We start from the raw sequence: 22,815 nt of genomic DNA on the forward strand, positions 1-22,815 counted from the left end.
TGATTGAAAAAGTCCCTTTGACACTTTGGTGGTGCGTCGCCCAATCGCCCTAATGAAGAAACCGCCCCTGGGTTTGGTGGATATAGCAAAAATAGCAAATATTAGTTCAACATGAGAATTGTGCTTAATATTGTTCTACAGAGCTAAAAGCAGGACTTTTAATTATTTGTATTATCCATACACTTCATAAGTCTAAATGTCCTTGGAAACATAAAAAACAAGGTGCACAATTTCTCTGATAATGTAGTTCTGCCTGTCAGAAGTCTGGGTCCATTATGAACTACTGAAAATATTTTATTTAAGTTGTGATATTGTGTGGCAGTCGCCAGGGGGCAGTAAATCCTCGATTTTTACCTTTCTGCTTGTCATTTGGTTCGAAAGAATCTCAGAAACAAACTGTATCACTAAATAATCAAAAATACCAAATGATATATTCAAATGTATTAAAGAAAGTATTTTTAATTTATTTAGATATTTTATTTATTGCACAACCAAAAATGGCTGCAGTTCTGTCAAACTGTCAAGGCTGATTAATGTAAAAACAAGGTAGAACACAGGGAACGAAATAAAAAGCATCCGAATATCACATTGCCAATAATATAATATTTCTCAAAAAACATCCACTGCTTTATAACCAAAAAAATGTCCCTATAAGGACAAGTATTTCGGATATTGCCATCTATGTTTAAAAAGATATTTTTGCACACGTGCTCATTTACTGTATTATGAAAACAGGCAATATGTCCCACCAGCTTTGGGATTCTTTAATAGCCTAAAGACTGCATGAGTGATGAGGGCGTGATATGTCACAGAGGGAGGTCCCACACACACAGACACGCATCCACACACACGCACACGCACACGCGCACACACACACACACACACACACACACACACACACACACACACACACACACACACTTAGGCTATGCTCTATTGTTAGAAAAATAGCCTACACTCCACACAGTCTCTGGCGCTCCGGGGGGCCATCTAAATGAGTGTGCTTATGTTTCTAAAATAACTCATTAACTTTTTAAAGAAAATATTTATAAGAGAGGGAAAGAATGACCAACAAGCCCATGACATTATGCAGAATTCATGACATCATCACCTTTCACTGTCAGGATAGCTCTCTCCATCCCCATCTGACACACACACACACACACACACACACACACACACACACAGGCTGCGCGCCGCTTTGTGTTGAGCTGGTCCGACTCATTTCCGCGAAACGGTTCTTTCGAACAGTTCATTTCAATGAGGCGGTTCCAAAACGATTCATCGGTTCGTTAACGTCACACCCACTCAAGAATACCCTGACAATTTAAAAAGCTCTAAACATTTAAGTTGGCCAACATGGCAATATGCAACGTATTTATTTATACTGTTAAGTAGCCTAACATTCATTCGTATAGCATGTAGGCTATTGTATTGTGATGTGTTGTGTTCTAGTAGTTCACTTTGCTGCCCTACATAATGTTCATGCAACATGAAGTTCCTTTCATAGCCTACTTATCTTTGCAAGTTGGAAATACGACTGAGACAAACATTCTCTTATTGTTTACTTTTGCAGAAATAGCCTAGGTCGTCTATTGCACATCTTTTGGTTGTCTCTCGTTTTTCCAATAAAATATTAAAACCAATCTCTTTGTCATGTCACATTATGTCATCATACCCACAAGTTGGAAACATGTTTCCTGCACACATTCGGCTACAATAAGGTTGGTTACTTTCCAACCCCACTGATCAAATCAACAGAAAACCCAATCACTGAGGATTGTGTTCACCGGCTCTAGGGCTCTTTTCGAATCGGACAAGACGGAAACTAGTCTCGAGAACCATCCAGACCAATTCGCGAGCGAATCGATCAGTCCAATTGGCGAACCTGTTCAAAAGAACCGACTCATAAGAAGCGAAAGGAGCGATCGCAGGAGGAGAGGCGCATCTGGAGACAATAGAAGGCAATGCAGAGCTGCGCTTTGTCGCTCTGATCGAGGGCTGTGCAGTCAAAACACAGAAATATAGAGATGATGGAGCGCTAAATCTGGATATATTTCTCGTTATTTTGATTTGTGAGATCTGAGAGGAAAGATGAATCCTGCTGAAGCGGCGGAGGACGGACCCACTGATTCGGACACGGATGCGTTCTTCAAAACAGGTACGATGAGAGGAGAGATGGAGAGACAGGGATCTCTATAGATAGGCCTGCGTTTGGTTAATTATGACAATTAATAGCGCACATATAGTGTCGCTTTCCATTCTTTCTTCGTGAGGTTTATCTCTGTTACCTTCGTAATTTATTAGGCTACTTTTTAATTTCCCAATTGATCATTTTAATGTCTTTGCACTGCAAATTTTGATTATCTGTAATGTATTTTATTAGGTTAATAACTATTTTTCTAATTTATTCAATTTTTATTTTTATTTTGTATTTATGTGGAGCAGCTTGGAAATGTAGTTTTTGTTTTGAAACTGAATCGAGAAAGAGATAGTCTCAATAGAAGATCAAAGAAAAATATGAATGCTAATGGGATAAATCAGAGTATTATGGTTTAAGGATGCTTGAGGTCCAGGTTTGTGTGATGGGTGATGCTGAGCATTAGTGCCATTACCCTGCTTTGACTGACAACTACACTGAGCTTTAGTCGTGTAGTCTGAAAAGCCAGCCCATCCCACCCCATCCTTTTCATGCTTAACTGGGCTTCATGCTGGGCTCATGGTACAGTGATTGGGAAGAAGCTAATTTCAAACACTCCACTCTTAATATACGTGTCATCTGTGTAACAGCGCTTGTGTTTGTCAGATGTGCCAAGAAGTTTAGTGTATGTTTAACCCCAGTTTGAGGGAGGCTTTGATTGCTAAAATGCTTAAAAATCAACCTATTCTGTAAGCTGTTGGTCTTTAAATTAGGAAGTTTAGGCCATGGAGTCAGGAGTTGATTTTGGGTCTGGCGATTCTAAAATGATTACCACATACACATTTGTAACAAGCAAATGACTTGTAACATGCATCCATGCAATTTATGTTGTTCTTATTGTCTTTGCAAAGTGAACATTAATATTTAGAATGTGTATGTTGAGTTGAGTGCAGTTGTCATATGTAAACAATGATTTCACAACAACCTTTGACATTTAAAAGGGGACACTGGGTCAGTGGCAAGACCTTGTATCATGTGCAGCACTTCTGGAGTTTTAGAGAGGAAATGGCTGGAAGAAATGCTAATGTTTAGGTAAGTGGTCCAGGCTGTGAGACCCCTGTTGAGGAGTGATGCATAAACCCTGCTGCTTTACACAGTGGGCTATAGGTCAGGATGCGGGTACACTATGCTCACTCTCTCATACGCACACACAAACAGCTAACTCATGTACACATGGCATAACACAAAACACAAACTAGTTCTCCCACTTGTTAGCTCAACCTCACAGCTGTGCTGCCTTTCTTTCAGTCTTATCAATGTGAGGTTCAAGGCGAGTTTGTTTTAGAGGAAGCGTGTGTACAATGTCTCAGTTTTTGATCTGAAGGTCATATCTGTAAAGACGGTCTGATAATTAACAACCATGTCTCAGAGTAAACCTACAAACAACTGAAATATAAACAGACTGAACTAGATTGTAGCAACACATTGGAAAAATGTGCCTCTGCCTACATTTTTGCAATACTCAAAACAGAAAACACATACCAATACATACAAATCACTGCAGTTTCCAGCAGAAATGAACATTATAGAGGCAATATCACAGAAAATTATGATTACAGAGGCAGATTATCGATTAATAAAGACTTATTTCAAGACGAAACGTTATATCATTTTGCAAAAATGTCACCACGGGCGTTTTTTTCAGTTGAGATTTGACATTTTCTAAGATTTCCTTCATTCTTATGTGGATTTTACTGCCATAGGAGTGTTGTTGTTGGTTGCCATGACGTTGCTGTGTGGTGTAAAGTGTGTTAGATGGCCACATTTCATGGGGAAACAAAACTATTTTTACAAGGTGGTGTTTTCGTAGACAAAAATGTGGAAAAATTGTAGCTTTAGGGGTACAATGGGTTGTCACTGGGGCAGTAACCTTAAAAGGATATCTTTGTACCTTTTATACCCCTAAAAACTGCATAATAGTACCTTAAAGTAGCAATTCTTACCTTATGACCCTTTTAGCCAGTGACAAGCCATTGTACCACCAAAGTTACAATTCTTGCACATTTATTCTGAGAGTGTATTGAATCATTGTGCGACAAAATTATTTTTAGTAAAAAAAAAGTTAGCTTGAAGGTCCACCTCTAAACATAACCATCACTGGGGTGTAAGCAGATCGTACGAAAATGTACAAATTCATATGAATTCACCACCAATTCACCAAAACGTAAAACAGTTATGATTTGCCATGAGATAATGAGTTGGATAATGAATATTCTGATCCCTCCATCAATATATGCATGTCGATGGGATTTTTCATCTGCTTGGAAAGTAAGTCCAACCACAAAGAAATAGCAAACCTCTTCAACAAGCTGCATGATTTAGATATCCTTCATGTCTGTAGCAGAATCGGTGCTGAATGAGTTCCATGCCGATGTATAAGCAATTCTGAGGCTTTCTTCTCACCTACAACTTCAGAGCAAATAAAGAACAAAGCAGGCTATTTTTAGGCATGATCATAAAGACATTGTTGAGTTGTGCAGAGTATTGGTTTTGAGATCTCCAGTGCCAATGATTTGCAGATGTTTGGAGGTCTGGTGTAGCAGAGGGGCTTTTTACTGTGGTTTTACCCAGTGGAAGTGAGGACATCTGCAGAACATGGCCATCGGCCGTCATCAATGGACAGACAGATACATCCTGGCAGCCCCTGCCCCTAGGGCCAACAAAAAGTCAGGAGGATATAATGGAGGAAGACAGGGACAGAGTGAATAGGACCATAAATCTTCTTTCTTCTGCCATATCCAGTTGTAGTGGGTGTTTGCCCTCCTAGAGAAAAGACGTTACGTGGCTGAGTGAACAGTAATCCATTCACAAGCACCACACTCAGCAATCTGAAGAGGTTTTTATACCCTCGGCCACATGGCTCACTCGCTGCATGTGTATTCAGTATTTACGGTTGGATTAACCTCCATACTACATACTGCTGTGGATAGTCTTGAGAGAACAAAATGAGAGAACAACCTCTTTCCTCTTATAATAATTGTGTTGATTGTAATATTTGGACCCCTCCTTTGTTATCTTTCCTGTTATAAGCTGTTACTTCCTTCTGAAGACCTCTTTAGCAATGCTTATTAAACTGACTCACAACACTGGATCATTGAAATGCAACCGTTGTTGTTTTGTGAAGCATTTGGGTTCTGTTGTCCTCTCTAAGGTGGTTGTTAATTGATTACTTAATCAGTCATCTGATCAATACATTGGGTGGAGGTTGGCCAGGCTTTGAAGATTGTTTGCAAATCCGGGTTGGAAGTGTCTGCTTTTGACAGGGTTTATTTAAGGCTTTGTTTAGTAGGCCGCAAAAGTCTGATTTCTTGGCATATACAACTCAAATCCGTTTAGTTGTTTGTTGTCTGAACTGAAACTGAAAGAAAAAAAATTGTACAAACCCGATCCAAACCACATTTGTATGTGGTTTGAAATCCGATTAACTGTGAATTTCCAGATTTTTGGAAATAAACAGTTCCAGCTCCAATTTCAAGTAAATGTCTTTAACGTCATACACAAAGTGCAGTATTGTCTGTCTCAGTTCACTCATGTACACTCACATGTAGCTTTCACTATGTAATAAATTGTCATTAAGTGCATATGAGTGTATATATATATAAGTACAGATGCTTATGGTGTTGTACATTGTATGTTGTCTGCTTCTGTAGTTTAGCATCACAACAAGATGTCATGCTCTCTTAGGTCTCTTGACATTGTTCTGATGCTTATGTCATTAACTGATGCAGATATTGACTAAACTGTCTGAACAAATGATCTGATTCATCACTGCAGACAGTGACCCCTGCAAAAACTTGTTGTTAATTCATGGTCAATGTCTGGCAGAGGTTTGCTGCTCTTTTCCAGTACTGTGGATTTGCATGAAAACCTCTGGCAACAATGAACATTTTGCCACTAATGGCAAACATCTTTTTCAGAAATCTTTGGTAAATATGTGCCACTAATGGGGAAGATTTATGATGAACCCGTGACTATAATGGACAACCAACCGTTGTCAGACTTTTCACTGAAGTAAAGTGTGCGTGTGTGTGCGTGCGTGCGTGTGTGTGTGTGTGTGTGTGTGTGTGTGTGTGTGTGTGTGTGTGTGTGTGTGTGTGTGTGTGTGTGTGTGTGTGTGTGTGTGTGGTCCTGGTAAACCCTATGTTGTGGGGACCAAATGTCCCCTCAGAGATATTGTTGGCCTTGTGTAATCATACTAAGTGATATTTTTTGAAAATGTAAAATTGCAGAAAGTTTTCTGCGATGGGTAGGGGTTAGTGTAAAGGGGGCAGAATATACAATTTTTGCAGCATACAGTACAAATCATTATGTCTATGGAATGTCCCCATAAAACATGGAAACCCAAGATGCCTCTCTTACAGACACACATAATGTAGATTATCCAGTTTACACTGATTTATCATTTCCTTATGATGTAATTGATACAGTGTGTGATATGTAGATCATTATGAGCCCTATTACTCTAATATATTGTTCTCCTTTAGTATATACTTTTATCCAGGGCAATAAGAACCATAAACAGCTGATGAATTGCAGGGATGGTATCTCCTGAGCAACATATTAAATGTGTTTTTGGAGTCTCTTACCATATGATTTGTTCCTAAAGCATTCATGAATCAGCCTCTATCCTCTAAATGTGATGCTGTACTCATGGTGCAGTCCTGGTTTGGTTTTGGCAGATTGGGATCTGTTTCCACTCAGTGCAGTCAGAAGAGAGAAGTGGAAATTGGCTTTGGCAAGTAAATAAAGCGTACTCGCCAGTTGGCCAGTGACTTTTATAATACTGCTATTGACATAATGTCTTGTTGCCAAAAATATACAAGGGCAAAAATAGCAACATAATTCCTTTGTTATATGAAAAAAATATATACATTGCAATGTTAAGGTTTAGGTTCAAATGTTTTCATGTTTTTGAAAGAAGTCTCTTATGCTCACCAAGGCTGCATTTATTTGATTACAAATACAGTAAAACATTAGTATTGCGAAATATTATTACAATTACAATTTAAATGACATCGCAGGCAGTGTTTGCGCATGAAGTTTCCTCACAAAACTGATTTCGGACAGACTTCTTAGGCAGTGTAATGGTTTAATGATCTACAGGAAAATAGAGTGAGCTTTGCTGAAAACTAAGCAAATTTTTAGTTACTTCAATAGTAATTTCTCATTAGGTCAAAAAATGTACACTGTAAAAAAAATATATGATCAATAAGTTATGGCAACATATGTTTTTACATTGCTTTAACTCATCAAAGATAATTCATCAAAAATCAATCAGATGAAGGAATCTCAGGAGACGGGAAGTGAAGCTAACATTGGATTTGGACGGGCCTTGATGCCTTCCTACCTTGCAATATTTCCTCCAAAGGCAGCATTTATCAGTTTTCTGACACAGCCATTGCCTGATTGGGCAACAAGGCAACACATTACCTGAACAAGGAACAGGTGGATGTCACCATGACAACAAATGAACCCAAGCTAGAAACCATGACAATTGGAGGGAAACACAGGAAATATTGAGAAACGAACTAAAAGTCCATGAAAACGAAAATTAAGCAATTACAGAATGTGACAGAGATAGAGAGAGAACACAATTCTCAAAATAAATTGTCAAATGTATACTTTGATTGAATGATTCTAGTTCATGTGTGCATGAGACAAGGCTGGAAACTGCTGATAAATCCTACAATGCCACAGTCTGATTCAGACTGATTAGACTGACACACAGCAAGAGACATGCACAGCCGGTGCTGGAAAAAGCCTTGGCTTTCTGCCAAATTGTGTGTTTGTGCGTTCATTTGTGCACCCCCCCCCCTCTCTCTCACACACACACACACACACACACACACACACACACCACGCTGTCTGTGCCCTGCTCGTGGGCTCCAGTGTGAGGAAGAACAATAGAGCATGATGCTCCAGCATCAGCTCACACAATACACTCCACTGACGGCCAGCGTGTGTCTGTCTGCCACATCACCTCTTTTGCCTTTCATTTCTTGTGGTTTTCCAGTTTGCATTTTCCATCCCTTTAATGTCTTTACCTCTCCACCTCTCTCATACACACTTTTGTGTAGCTGACACACACACACACACACACACACACACACACACACACACACATACACACACTAGACTTCTTGTTTTTATATAAACACTACAAATTATGATCTTACTTTTCCAGTACAAATATCTAAAAAAAAATGTTTTAATCGAGATACATTTACTTGAGAAACAAAATGACTCAAGATATTAAGTTTTGTTTTCTGAAAAACATATTAAAGTGAGTTTATGCCTAAAACAAGAAAAAATATCTGCCAGTGGGGTAAGAAAAATAAACGTCTTTTCCCTTTGAATTAAGTTTATTTTTCTTACCCCATTGACAGATATTTTTTTGTTTGTTTTAAGCATAAAAACAAGACTTACGAAAATATCTGACGTTATTTTCTTCTCAAGTAAATGTATCTTGATTTAAGATTGATTAGATATTTGTACTGAAGAAAAAAAAAAAAGAAGAAAAAAAACGAACCCAAACACAAACCCCGCCCACATTTCCCCAAATAGTGTGTCCCCAACCTCACTTCTGGGGACGCATTTGTCGTCAAACTTTAACAATGAAATCACAAACATTGCTAAGTAATCACACACTTTTTCCAACTGGGGATGCCCCAAATGTCCCTGGGCAATTTTAAATCACTTCTTGGGCAGTTTTATCATTTTTAGTTTTCCATTAACTCAAACTAAGTAACCCCCAACCTTTACACACACACAGTTGTAGTGTGGCAGATGGCTAAGTGGCCGGTTTGAGGTGGTGGGTTTATGGTGCGAGTGAGAACAGATTTGAGTGGATTAAAGAGTCATGATATGACGTTGAGGGAGATGAGGTTTAGTGAGAGGGATCCCCATTTCCGCTGTCTGTTCCTGCGCTACGTAAGCATGGACGGACACTTAGCACTGCAGACTAATGGAGTCAGATCTCATTAGTTGATCCTCTGCTTTGAATGAGGCTTTTAGATGGATTGAGGGAACTATTCCCTGGAGACCTGTGAGTCTGCATCTGCGCTCCACTGATAAAGATGCTGCTCCATTCACCAGTCCAACAGCTAATTCTGTTTGTTTTTGATGCGTGATGGCAGATTACGCCTGCAAAGTTCAACTGCATTTCTCACCTACATGCTGCTCAGTGAAAAATCAGACTTTCTTTAAAAGGTGATGTGTGTAATTTTTTGATGGTAAAACACTTTTTCCAATTTAAATTTACACTCATTTTAAGCCAGTTGCCTATAAGTGCTCACTAGAGGTGCAGCAAAATGACTTCATGGCTACTCTGATTTGCTGATAATTGGCTCAAGAACACATAATGGGTTTTCACATTATGCTTAACCCTGGGTTAACCCTATAAGGGCTTTTCATATTTTAAATAATTAACCCTTGGTCATCCTAAACCCTGGGTTAACATTCTTAGTTGCATAGTCGCAGTGTCAGTACACAACTTGGTTTAAATAATCATCTTGTCTCACACTTTCACATCAGCAAAAGAATAAAAAATAATTCTTGACACAAATTCTCATTGGCTGTTTTGCAACACACAGGGTTTCTATGACTGTAAAAAAGATGGTTCACAGAGATGTGAACCATGCACTCTATAGAAGGTTTCCTTAACTCTGGGTAAAAAGTCCCAATTAGTCCCAATTCTGTGATGCTACAGGCCAACATAATCTCATGAGAATTTGTATGTATGTTTTTGTAAGCCATATTGTAATACCATATTGACATACTGACAGCATCTAAATTATTTATGTATCAGCAAATTTACAGACAAACAAATGTTTATGAATTCTTATTTAATGTCATACTGAATTCATGGAATTAATCGGTCAGTTGATTCTTTTGCATTTATGATGAATTATATTATTTAAAGTCCCCCTGAGGTGAAAATCAAGCTTTTAATGTTGTTTATATGTATATGTGGTGTTTTTAATATGCTTTAAGACAAACCATGTGTAAATTCATAAGTCGACACCATTGCTGAGTATTTTCTCTTTAAACCTGCAGTGAACCAAAGACAGTCTCAAAAACACGCTTTGAAATCGCTGGTGTTTCTGACATCACAAACTACCTTGTAACCAATCAGATCAACGTGTGATTGTCAACGAGTGGATCTCTGAGCTGGTGTGAGTGAGTGGAGGCAGGGCTAATTTGCATATTCATAGCACCGCGTATTCTAAATGAGGCAAGGGTATAGAGTTACATTAAATGTATTTTAAGGCATGAAAAACTTTTAAATATGTAATTTTGGTGATCAAATTTGACTACAGGGGGACTTTAATGCATTTATTTAATGCAGCTGACTCAATTTGAAATTATGACCTATCATTCTGTTCTGTGTGATTCCTGGTGCAAATATGTTTCAAAGAATTACATGATGTTAAACAAAAATAAACTTTAAAACCTTAAAATGAAAATTTCTGTAAATGTTTGACCATTACTTAATGTAATAATTATTTTGTTTGAGTGGGGCAATAAAGGCAGTAAATATACTGTGATTTAAGCAATGACTTTAAAAGACATAAAAAATGCAAAAAAAAATTTAAAAAGATTTTTTATTCTATGCTGTAATATCTTCAGAATCAATTTGAGGAACAGAACCAAATTCAAGCCTTTGTTCAACGATCTTCATCTCCATCCTCATCAGTGATCTGACACGGGATGCGTCCGAAATCACCCCCTATAACCTTAAATAGAGTACTAGCTGTGGGACATAGCCATTTGTAGTGGTGTCTGAAAACATAGTGGATGTTATGGAGTGCACTCACTCAATCGCACAGTGCACCACAATTACGAGTGTAAATTTTTTAGAATGCGAGGAAAAGGTGTGTATCCTCGCTCATGACTCCTCAGAAAGCTCCCTCGTTCCATATTCCTCGCCTCATCGCTATGTGCAATTAGGGAATTGAGATGTCCTTCAAGATGGCTGAATTCTATCGGTTTCCGGGTCACGGGCTAGAGGACCAAAGGAGCGAGGAAACATCCATTTGAGTATTGAGAAACACCCCCGATGTACTCTCAATGGCTATAGAATACCCATAATGCACCGTGAAAGTTGCGCACCGAATTAATTCCCACTTCTGACCAGAATATGGTGCCCGCAGCTGAATCATCCTTGCATCCATTTTCCAAACCGCTGGTCCAATGTGGGTACAGCGTAATAACATATAGGTATAAATTCCTTTTTAATTTCTTAAAATTAAGATTTAATTAAGGTTTATAGATAGTTTCCATGACAGAGTTCAAGATAAATCGTAAAGTTTGATAAGTTTCCAAATTCGCGCACTCGTTTTCATTCACTCCCTTAAGCAAAATATATCAGTCGACTAATGTAGGGAATAGTGAATGATAGTATAGGGGGTGATTGTTGTCATTATCATGTGCTCTACCAGTGTCAGTTGTGTTGCTTCACTGCCATTCATAAATCCTTTCCCGTGGTCCATTGTATGCACACTTCAGAATCTCAACGGAAGTAGTAGGTCATCTGGGGACTTTTTGCCTACTGTTTGTATTGTGAATTCAGACATAGTTCTTTTGTCACATACTGTTTTTAACCAACTATATAGTAGGGAAGTACGCGACTTCGGATGCAGCCAAAGACTCTGTTTTATAATCCCATCATCCAGCTATCACCTGTTTATCAACTGCATTACTTGCCTTTGGATTCACAACTAACCATTATCTATGAGTTTTGTATTCCCTGACATGATAGTAAACCTTTGAAAATTTGCCACTACATGACACTATACGACAAGTTTCGGCTCGAGTGCGATGTAGCAAAAGAATGCGTATGTGCGCAGGTGTAGTGCTTCTTTACAAAACAAAAGCGAAGAGTGTACGACCCAAGCAACCTCAAATTTGCACACTCACGCAACAAGACCAGAACACACAATGTGAATGCTTATCGGCAGACCAGGAAAAATATAAATCCATTCACATGTTTATTTTTCTCAATCTCACTGATAAATTAAAGTGATCTCATTTGAGATTTGTGATTTCCCATGAATGGGACTCTCTTCCTATAAAAAAAAAAAAATTTGTCTGTATATGTCACGTATTGACTAAAGAAACTCAGGGAGGACTCAATTGCAAAAGGAAAATAATGTTTATTTACAAAAGAGAAAAAAAAACAAAAACAAAACCCACAAGGGGGAAAACATAACTAAATACAAAACAACAACTTCAAAAAGGAACATACCAAACGGGTCACGGGAGAACAGGAGAGCATTACAAGACAATGAACCAGCACAAGACTACAAACACAAGGAGGCTAAATAGGGAAACAAACAAAGGAGGGTAACGAACACAACAGGTGGGGCAAATTAACCAATAACTGGATAACAAGATGGGAGGGGCTAAACGGCAGACACGAGCACATGGCTCAAAACAATAAAACACCCATGTGCATGACAAGACAGGACAGGCATGTGACATAACCCCCTCCTTAAGGAGCGGCTATCAGACGCTCCACTAGGACGGGAGGGACGGACCAGGGCGGGACGGGAGGGACAGACCAGGGCGGGACGGGACGGGACTCAGGTGGGACGAGAGGGACAGACCAGAGTGGGACGGGAGGGACAGACCAGGGCGGGACGGGAGGGACAGACCAGGGCGGCCAGGGAGGAACAGACCGTCCATCGGGCGCACAGGGAGGAACAGACCGTCCATCGGGCGGCCAGGGAGGAACAGACCGTCCATCGGGCGGCCAGGGCGGAGACTTTCCCTCGGGCGGCCAGGGCGGAGACTTTCCCTCGGGCGGCCAGGGCGGAGACTTTCCCTCGGGCGGCCAGGGCGGAGACTTTCCCTCGGGGCGGCCAGGGCGGAGACTTTCCCTCGGGCGGCCAGGGCGGAGACTTTCCCTCGGGCGGCCAGGGCGGAGACTTTCCCTCGGGCGGCCAGGGCGGAGATTTTTCCTCGGGCGGCCAGGGCGGAGATTTTCCCTCGGGCGGCCAGGGCGGAGACGACCCCTCGGGCGGCCAGGGTTCAGGAACTGGAATCACCGGCTCGGGCACTGGAATTGGCACCCCCGGCTCGGGCACTGGAACTGGCACCACCGGCACTGGCACTGGAACTGGCACCACCGGCACTGGAACTGGCACCACCGACTCAGGCACTGGAACTGGCACCAACGGCTCAGGCACTGGAACTGGCACCAGCACTGGCACCACCGGCTCAGGCACTAGAACTGGCACCACCGGCTCAGGCACTGGAAATGGCACTGGAACTGGCACCACCGGCTCAGGCACTGGAAATGGCACTGGAACTGGCACCCCCGACTCAGGCACTGGAACTGGCACCACCGGCTCGGGCACTGGAGCTGGCACTGGAACTGGCACCACCGGCTCGGGCACTGGAACTGGCCCTGGATCTGGCACCACCGACTCAGGCACTGGAACTGGCACCAACGGCTCAGGCACTGGAACTGGCACCAGCACTGGCACCACCGGCTCAGGCACTAGAACTGGCACCACCGGCTCAGGAACTGGAAATGGCACTGGAACTGGCACCACCGGCTCAGGCACTGGAAATGGCGCTGGAACTGGCCCTGGATCTGGCACCACCGGCTCGGGCACTGGAACTGGCACCACCGGCTCGGGCACTGGAACTGGCACCACCGGCTCGGGCACTGGAACTGGCACCACCGGCTCCGGCACTGGAACAGACACCACCGGCTCCGGGACTGGAACAGACACCACCGGCTCCGGGACTGGAACAGACACCACCGGCTCCGGGACTGGAACAGACACCACCGGCTCAGGAACAGACACCACCGGCTCAGGAACAGACACCACCGGCTCAGGAACAGACACCACCGGCTCCGGGACTGGAACAGACACCACCGGCTCCGGGACTGGAACAGACACCACCGGCTCCGGGACTGGCTCCGGGACTGGAACAGACACCACCGGCTCCGGGACTGGAACAGACACCACCGGCTCAGGAACAGACACCACCGGCTCAGGGACTGGAACAGACACCACCGGCTCAGGAACAGACACCACCGGCTCAGGGACTGGAACAGACACCACCGGCTCAGGAACAGACACCACCGGCTCAGGGACTGGAACAGACACCACCGGCTCAGGAACAGACACCACCGGCTCAGGGACTAGAACAGACACCACCGGCTCAGGAACAGACACCACCGGCTCAGGAACAGACACCACCGGCTCAGGGACTGGAACAGACACCACCGGCTCAGGGACTGGAACAGACACCACCGGCTCAGGAACAGACACCACCGGCTCAGGAACAGTCTCTGGCTGGGCAGACGTGACGTGAACAGTCTCTGGCTGGGCAGACGTGACGTGAACAGTCTCTGGCTGGGCAGACGTGACGTGAACAGTCTCTGGCTGGGCAGACGTGACGTGAACAGTCTCTGGCTGGGCAGACGTGACGTGAACAGTCTCTGGCTGGGCAGACGTGACGTGAACAGTCTCTGGCTGGGCAGACGTGACGTGAACAGTCTCTGGCTGGGCAGACGTGACCTTCCTCCTTCTCTGCCTACGATGGCAAGACGGTAGCACCGAGCCCACCGCCTTAGGGGAAGTTCCACTCACCAGCTCAGGTGTGTTGGTAATCTTCTCAGGAGACCCAGACGTGACTGCTGTATCCCACTGACTCCGATGCTCAAGGTATCTGGAAAAACCCCAAAAGTCCAGGATTTCCAGACCCTTCATTTCCCACCCCGGCAATGGGTCATCAAGACAGGAATTAAAAATTTCTTTTAATGCTGCCTCATTGTATCCCATACCTCTTGATAGAGTCCAAAAAAATTGAGCTAGTCCACCCACCGACTGTCCCTGTTGGCGTAATGATGTTAGATTACTGAGTCGTCCCCTCCTCTCTTCTTTGGTGGTAGGGGGACAGATTCGGAAACCCGTACTGCTGGATCTAAACATACTTCTTTTTGCTGAGTCCTCAAAATGGCCGGTTCGTTCTGTCACGTATTGACTAAAGAAACTCAGGGAGGACTCAATTGCAAAAGGAAAATAATGTTTATTTACAAAAGAGAAAACAAAACACAAAACAAAACCCACAAGGGGGAGCACATAACTAAATACAAAACAACTACTTCAAAAAGGAACATACCAAACGGGTCACGGGAGAACAGGAGAGCATTACAAGACAACGAACCAGCACAAGACTACAAACACAAGGAGGCTAAATAGGGGAACAAACAAAGGAGGGTAACGAACACAACAGGTGGGGCAAATTAACCAATAACTGGATAACAAGATGGGAGGGGCTAAACGGCAGACACGAGCACATGGCTCAAAACAATAAAACACCCATGTGCATGACAAGACAGGACAGGCATGTGACAGTATAGGGTTGTTGTTGCATTGTATGTTCTCCAGACCAGTGTGTTGGTTTCTGGACTGTGTGACACACTAGTACATAGATTAAAACCGGAGAATTACACATTTCTTTAGTAGGACTTGTTTCATGAGTGGGAGTTGTGTTCCCTTATGACATATGAAGGTCTAGTTGGTCCCTTTATTTTAAAAAGTGCCTGCTGTTATAGAATTAGACGTAGATTATGAATGTAGGTTACATGATCTAACCCATTGGTTCCCAACCTGGGGTCCGCGCCCCCCTTAGGGGGGCGCCAGAGTTCACAGGGGGGGGCGCGGGAGCGGATATGTTTTGAGGTGAATTTCAATTACAATTTCGTTATTTCAAATGTATAGGAGCGTTGCGCGTGGCAAGCGCGCTCATAATGTAAGAGACGCCGGCGAGACCACAACATTGCCCAACATCAAATGGCAAACGTAATGCAACCGGAACGAAACTGCTCGTTATTGTGTGGTTGAAGGACCGTTTATCAGTTTGGACCAGTGCAGCGCGAGCCGATCGTGATCATGCGACACTGTTACTACACAGCGCTAATAAGAGATCCAGGTAAATAAAGCATTTCAAATCGCCACTGAAGTAATAACATCGCTGCGAGATCTAGTGAGAAACATTCACATTTCTCCGTTATTAACGGATCAAACAGCGCTGACGTGGAAACCTGGAAGAAACAGTGTCCACAGATCAGCAACATTCACCATGGATTTACTGTAGTAACACTAACTGCACCCATGGAAGTTTGACAGGAATAGGCTATAATGCCTTCAAGTAACATTACATCGGTTTTATTTTTACATTATGAATACAATTGCTGCCCTCAAATGTTAATCTGAAATAAAATAAACCTTTGTTTATAACTACTACAATATTACTTTTATTTTTTTCCAAGGAGCTGTTTTGTTTTATATGCTCATAAGAAGAGTGAATTATAGCTCTAGAATTGCTCAAAGTAAAAAAAAAAAAAAATCAATTTATGATGTTAGTTTTAATAAAAAAAAAAGAATAAAAAAAATGAAATCAAGGAAATTTCTCTGGCATTTCTTTCTTTTTGCTGTATCAAAAACGTACCGAACCGAACTGTGACACAAGTGTATCATATCGAACCGAACCGTGAATTTTGTGAACCGTTACACCCCTAATATATATATATATACATATGGGGGGGGGGTCCACGGATTGTTGCATATGTACATAGGGGGGGCCCCAAGGAAAAAGGTTGGGAACCACTGATCTAACCAATCATCGGCATTACTTCTGATGGTACAACTTCATTTATCATATTAGTAAAACGCAGGTTTTGGCTGCCGCCATGCGACAAAATATTTTATCCACTTTTTAACATTTACAAGGTTCATTCACATCAAAGAAGGTTGTTGTCGCATTGTATGTTTTTCAAACATTTCTCATAGAAATAGTAAGAGATTTGTGTTCCCCTATGACATGTGAACGTCTGTGGATGTATTTTACATTTCATCAGAAAACCTGCTCTAGCTGTTTCTGATTTGATGCTTAGATTAATATGTGGTCAGTCAACTTTATTTTAGAGAAGTTTGAAAGCATATCTATGCTTTCTTGATTTATGTTATGAATGAATTGAGACACCCAACACTTTGAAGCTGCTTCTCAGTTGCTCCCCATTGATCTTGAAAAGAAGCATTAAGATGTGAGCACAGTGCCACAGTTGTACTTCAAACATATGTGCAGTCAAATGATGTGTGAAACGAACTATAATCCACATTTCACATGAAATTGCATGGCTGATCGTTATTCCCCCCCCCACACTTTTTACTACATGCTTCTCGTAAGAGGATCTAACATCAATCAGACAAATGAAAACCATTCAAAAATCTTCATCTGAACCTGTTATTGCTCAAAGGTTGTGCATTCAATGCTCAGTTCTCAGATGTTTCTCCTAAATTCCTTAGAAGAAATAAAAGCAGGCACAAATGAGGAAATTGTTGAAATACAGTGAGAATACAGAGCTTTAAAAATTAATAGGATCATTCAGATCACTTGATCTGAGAAGAATTTCATTAGAAAAAGCTAATGAAAGAGCTTATTTTTGAGACACTGTTCAGATCTCTTTTGAAACTCTAGGGTCACAACACATGAGGTCACAAGTGTCTGTTTTTTTCAGGAGACAAGTCTGAGGAGCAGTAGACTTGAGTTAAAGTCTCCCTTCTCCCTCCGTTTATCTCTAGGTCTAGTGAAACAATTGATTGAGAAACAATTGAGATATTAAAGAGATATCATTTGAGATGTTTCTTTCTAATGGGTGTTTGAATCTGCCATAATTCTCTGAAGGGTGCACAGCTTAGATAGAACGAGGAAATGAAACCACCTATTGAAACAGTTCCAGTGGAAAGAACATGATTCCTTCTTTATTGTTTTCCACGGGTGGGTTGCCATGAACTAACCTCACCTAGGCAGGACACACACACTCACATGGCCACAGGCTCCATGAGGATTCAAGCAGGGAACCAGAGAATGCTCATGCATATTTAATCTACTTCTAACTGAGAGAGATTTGAGAGATGGAGACAGTGAGAACAAGAGAGTCTCTTGCAGTCAGTCATTTGCAGTCAGTGTTTGCTGAGATATAACCCTACTTGGAATTGAACTATAAATGATTGTTAATAGGTTAATGTTAATAGGACAAACATGAATGATATATCATATTTAGTAAGTAGTTAATTGGTAAGCAACCAACCAACCCAGCACACCCAAAGACCTGGAAGTAGCAACAGATCGTTTCTCCTGTATTGTGATGCATCCGAGTGAAACAATTTATCGAGAAAAAAAAAAAAATTGTAGGGGGAGGTAGAGAAGTCAGTCTTTAGTGGCTGTTTGAACACATTCGACCTCATGAGTGTTTACACTACGAAAGCAATCCGGATTGAATGCGTTTTCGACTACCTCTGGAAGTGGTCGAAAGTGAACAAGCTCAAAAAGTTTTGAGTTTTCAAGACCTTCTTTACACCTGTATTTAGCATCGTCCACTTGTGAACCGATCGACCAAAACGCATCTTAATACCAGCTATAAACAAGGCCAAAGTTCTGTCCATTGGTTGTTGATTGGATGGAGACGAATGCAAATGTGAGCTTGCAAGAAAGAAATTGTAAGAAAGGTGCAGAGTAAATGATTGATGATCAAGTTATGACATATTGATTAAGATTTTTATTAAATTAAAAAAATTAAACATATATGCTCGAATGCATCGTTCACAATAATATCAAAAGCATGGATTTAGAAAGTATATACTGTTGTAGGAAGTATTTTCATTCCTTGCCAATTTTTAAAACCACTCAGACCACCTTAGCAATTGCATTGCAATGCTCTGACAACCACCCACAACTATGTAGCATTGTGCCGGGAGTTTACAAAGACAAGCGCCGCTCATGTTTTCCTCAGAAAATGTGAAAATTAATTTTCTCTTATGTAGCATATGGGGATTTATTCATCCTGCATTGTAATACAGGAATGTTGTGAAGTTCTCTGTTGTTGGGGTGAAATTTTGTTCTGCTCTGAGAGTTCACCACTGCAGGATGGGAGACTGCTGTGTTCAGCACAGACACACACACACACACACACACACACAGACACACACACACACACACACACACACACACACACACACACACACACACACACACACACACACACACACAGACACACACACACACAGACACACACACACACACACACACACACACACACACACACACACACACACAGACACACACACACACACACACACACACACACACACACACACACACGGATTAAAGTGTAGGGTAAGCCAGCTAAGGTGAACAGACTGCTTGGTGCAAGAAGAGCTGCTTGGCTAATGCTTTTAGAGCGTTATATTTCATTGGGAGAGAGGGTAGTGGACAGAGGGATATAAACACAAATAAAGCTTGGTAATGTCTACGATCATGAAGCTCAAATCAATGGCTGCCCGTCAAAAAGAAGTACACTTTAGCATACTTATACAGAATTAAAGGGGTGGTTGATTATGATTTCCCTTTTTTAACTTTAGTTAGTGTGTAATGTCGCTGTTTGAGCATAAACAACATCTGCAAAGACAATCTTACAATGCTCAAACTTCAAAACAAAGGGAGATATTTGCTTTTAAAGAAATTCCTTTTTAAGGACTACAACAAACGGCTGGTAGGGACTACACAACATTCCTCCCAGGTTAGTGACATCATGAACACTAGAATTTACATAAACCCCGCCCCTGGAACACGATTTATAGATTATCAAGACAGAATATGCTAATCAATGACTAGAAGATAACTACACATAAGCTACATAAATTCATAAATTCATCAACTAACCATTCAGAAATGTCCTGTTGCTTCTACATGTTGTCACTTCTTCTTGAGTCTCTCCATCATTGTCTGACTTCGGTTTGAACATAAAAGGCTAAAAGTTTTTGAAAATTTCAGTGCATGTCTGTGCAAGTGCAAGCTGTTGAAGCTCCGCCCTCTGTGCTGAGAACAGCAGCTCATTTGCATTTAAAGAAACAGACACAAAACGGTGTGTTTTTGCTCACCCTCAAAAAGTGACAATTTTAATATGCTATATAAAATATCTGCGGGGTATTCTGAGCTAAAACTTTACATACACACTCTGGGGACACCAAAGACTTATTTTACATCTTGTGAAAAGGGCATTATACTACCCCTTTAATACATTTTAAAAGAATATCCTTAAGTGCAAATTGAATGTATATTGTAGTATAGTTTAAATGTATATTAAATACAGTAAGATGAACTTCACAGTGCTTTTTGACCCAATACATTCTTATATGTAAATGTTTATAATTACTTTGATTTCCTTTGAAAAATTGCTATAAAAGTTTGACAAATGTATTGACAAGCATTAAGGTAAACTAAAATATACTGTATATAAACGTAATGTATAAATGTAATTTATACTAATAAATGTAATGTATAAATGTAATTTCTATTTAAAAATGTGTATGCCATGAATTTAAACATATAAGTAATTACAAAGTTGTAATAATGATGCAGTTGCAATGTAGTACATTAAATATATTTATATAATGTTATATTGACTAACATGGTACAGTAAAATTATAATCAAGTACTTTACATGTACTTTAGTTTGTTAGTCTACACATATACAAAATAAGTGCATTTCTTTCCAACAATAACTTTTAATTTGAAATTATTACTAAGTGCACCTTTTAAAAGTGTAGTCATGAAAGTGTACCCTTTTTATGTACACTTAAGTGGCTTTTTTCCCTTTATGTTATATTATCCACAAAGTAGTTAAAAAAAAATATTTTTAAGATTTAAAGTACACTACTGTACAAGTGCAAGTTCAACACAATCACCCGCACTTCTTTTTCACATGGGTGTACTTCAATGTTTTGTCACATCTTGCTTTTTATCATTTTAAAGCTATAGGACTTTAAAATCAACAAAAAGAGGTTTTCACAATCCAACTACTTTTTTGTGTCTGCTTTCATTGGAAAAAGGATTTGTGATGTTTTTCAAAAGGAAGTGTTTAAACTGAAGTGACATTTAGCTGTTTTTGTAGCAGAGTGAGCATGTTTTAATTTGAAGCGTTGTGGCATAAATTTGTTGAGTTTGCATGTTTGTGTATGTTTGTGTCTGGGGTCATGACTCTCTGTCTGATTGGCCAATGAAGTGACGACTCAGCTGAACGGAATAAACAATGACCTTAACAGTGTGTGCATGTATGTGGATGTGGCACTATTTTCTGGCACTGTTCAGCAGCACATTAAATCTATAAATGGTCTGTGTTTATAAAATGCCTGAAAACAGATAAACCATGCTGTCAAGGTCTGAGTTTTTCCATTATTCATTATTTCCATTTTCAATTATGATGTTTGTAGTCTACAAAACTTTAGATTCCCATCATGTCTTTTAGTAATGTGACTCTTGAAGTGTGCTTAAACCTGTTCCAAAGGTTCATTTATCTCATGCACATCATGGATGTCTGAACTCAAACACTTCCCAAGTCCCAAGTCCCAAGGCCTGTTAATACTAAGATTAATTTTTGTGCAAAATTGTGGTGCAATTAACATTTAAAGTTAGTGTGTAATGTTGCTTTTTGAGCATAGACAACATCTGCAAAGTTACAACGCCCAAAGTTCAAAGCAAAGGGAGATATTTGCTTTTAAAGAAATCGTTTTTTAAGGACTACAACAAACGGCTGGTAGGGACTACACGACATTCCTCCAGGGTTAGTGACATCACCAACCCTAGAATTTACATAAACCCCGCCCCCGGGAACACGCAGTCCATGTTGAGAAGAGGAAGAGTTGTTGTAGTTGAGCACATTTGTGAGTCAGCTCAAACTATAGCATCCATCTTTTCACATGCAATAGAAAGTCACTCTGTTTGCATCCTATATGAGCGATTTATAGATTATCATGACAGAATATGTTAATTGAAGATAGTTAACTCCACATCAGCAACATAAATTCATCAACCAACCATTCAGACACGTCCTGTTCCATTCTGCTGTTGCACAGCAGTGGGAATTACAGTTACAAGTTACAATCACCCTCAGTGGAATCTGTCAAAATGACGGACGGTCTTCAGATTTTTCCATCAAGAAATTCACAAATTCTGCTAATTTATTTATTATTGTATATACAACAGTTTACAGAGACTGTTACAGCATTATTTGAATGAGCTATTGAAAAAAATTTTTTGATATTGACATTATGTTCTTGACAGGTACATGTTGGTTAGATGTGTAAGTGGGCAGTGTTTTAAGTGCTTCCAAAGCCCAGGAGTTGTCAACAAATCATGCAGGTATTGTTATGAAAGCCCTAAATGAGACATGAAGGCTCTGAGCAGGTGGACTGATGTGTAGAGAGGGTTGTAAATCTCTGCTTCTTCTCTCAGGGTGTTATAAAACACTGAGATGCGTTTGAGATGGTTTCTAATGATATCACCCTCCTCATGTCTGGATAGAGAGAGCAATGGGCCCCCCATTGAAAAGCTCTGCCAAAACCCTCATATATTTCTACTTGCTGGGAACATCTGGAAAAACTATCCATTCTAAGAGAGAGAGAGAGAAAGACCCTCTTGTTGAAATCCTGAGGGAAAAAAGTCTTACAGATAAGTAACATACAGCTGGTTTCCTACCAAAAACAAGTGTGTGTTTGTGGAACATGGGCTGCTGGAGATGGCTTGTGTGACAT

General features: G+C 40.8%; 1 protein-coding gene across 5 annotated transcripts in view; it reads left to right on the plus strand.

Moving 5' to 3' along the window:
• Positions 1-2,094: 2,094 nt before the first annotated feature.
• kalrna (kalirin RhoGEF kinase a) overlaps positions 2,095-22,815 on the plus strand; it is a gene marked incomplete at its 5' end in the record, with an annotated part of 258,906 nt that continues 238,185 nt past the window's right edge. For all 5 annotated transcript variants that reach the window (XM_081368578.1, XM_081368579.1, XM_081368581.1 and 2 more), the window contains one exon: positions 2,095-2,161. In XM_081368578.1, coding sequence (XP_081224704.1) covers positions 2,095-2,161 — 67 coding nt within the window. The remainder of the gene's footprint in view (positions 2,162-22,815) is intronic.

The sequence above is a fragment of the Scardinius erythrophthalmus genome (genome assembly GCF_964197995.2).
Source record: "Scardinius erythrophthalmus genome assembly, chromosome: 6".
Lineage (NCBI taxonomy): Eukaryota > Metazoa > Chordata > Actinopteri > Cypriniformes > Leuciscidae > Scardinius > Scardinius erythrophthalmus.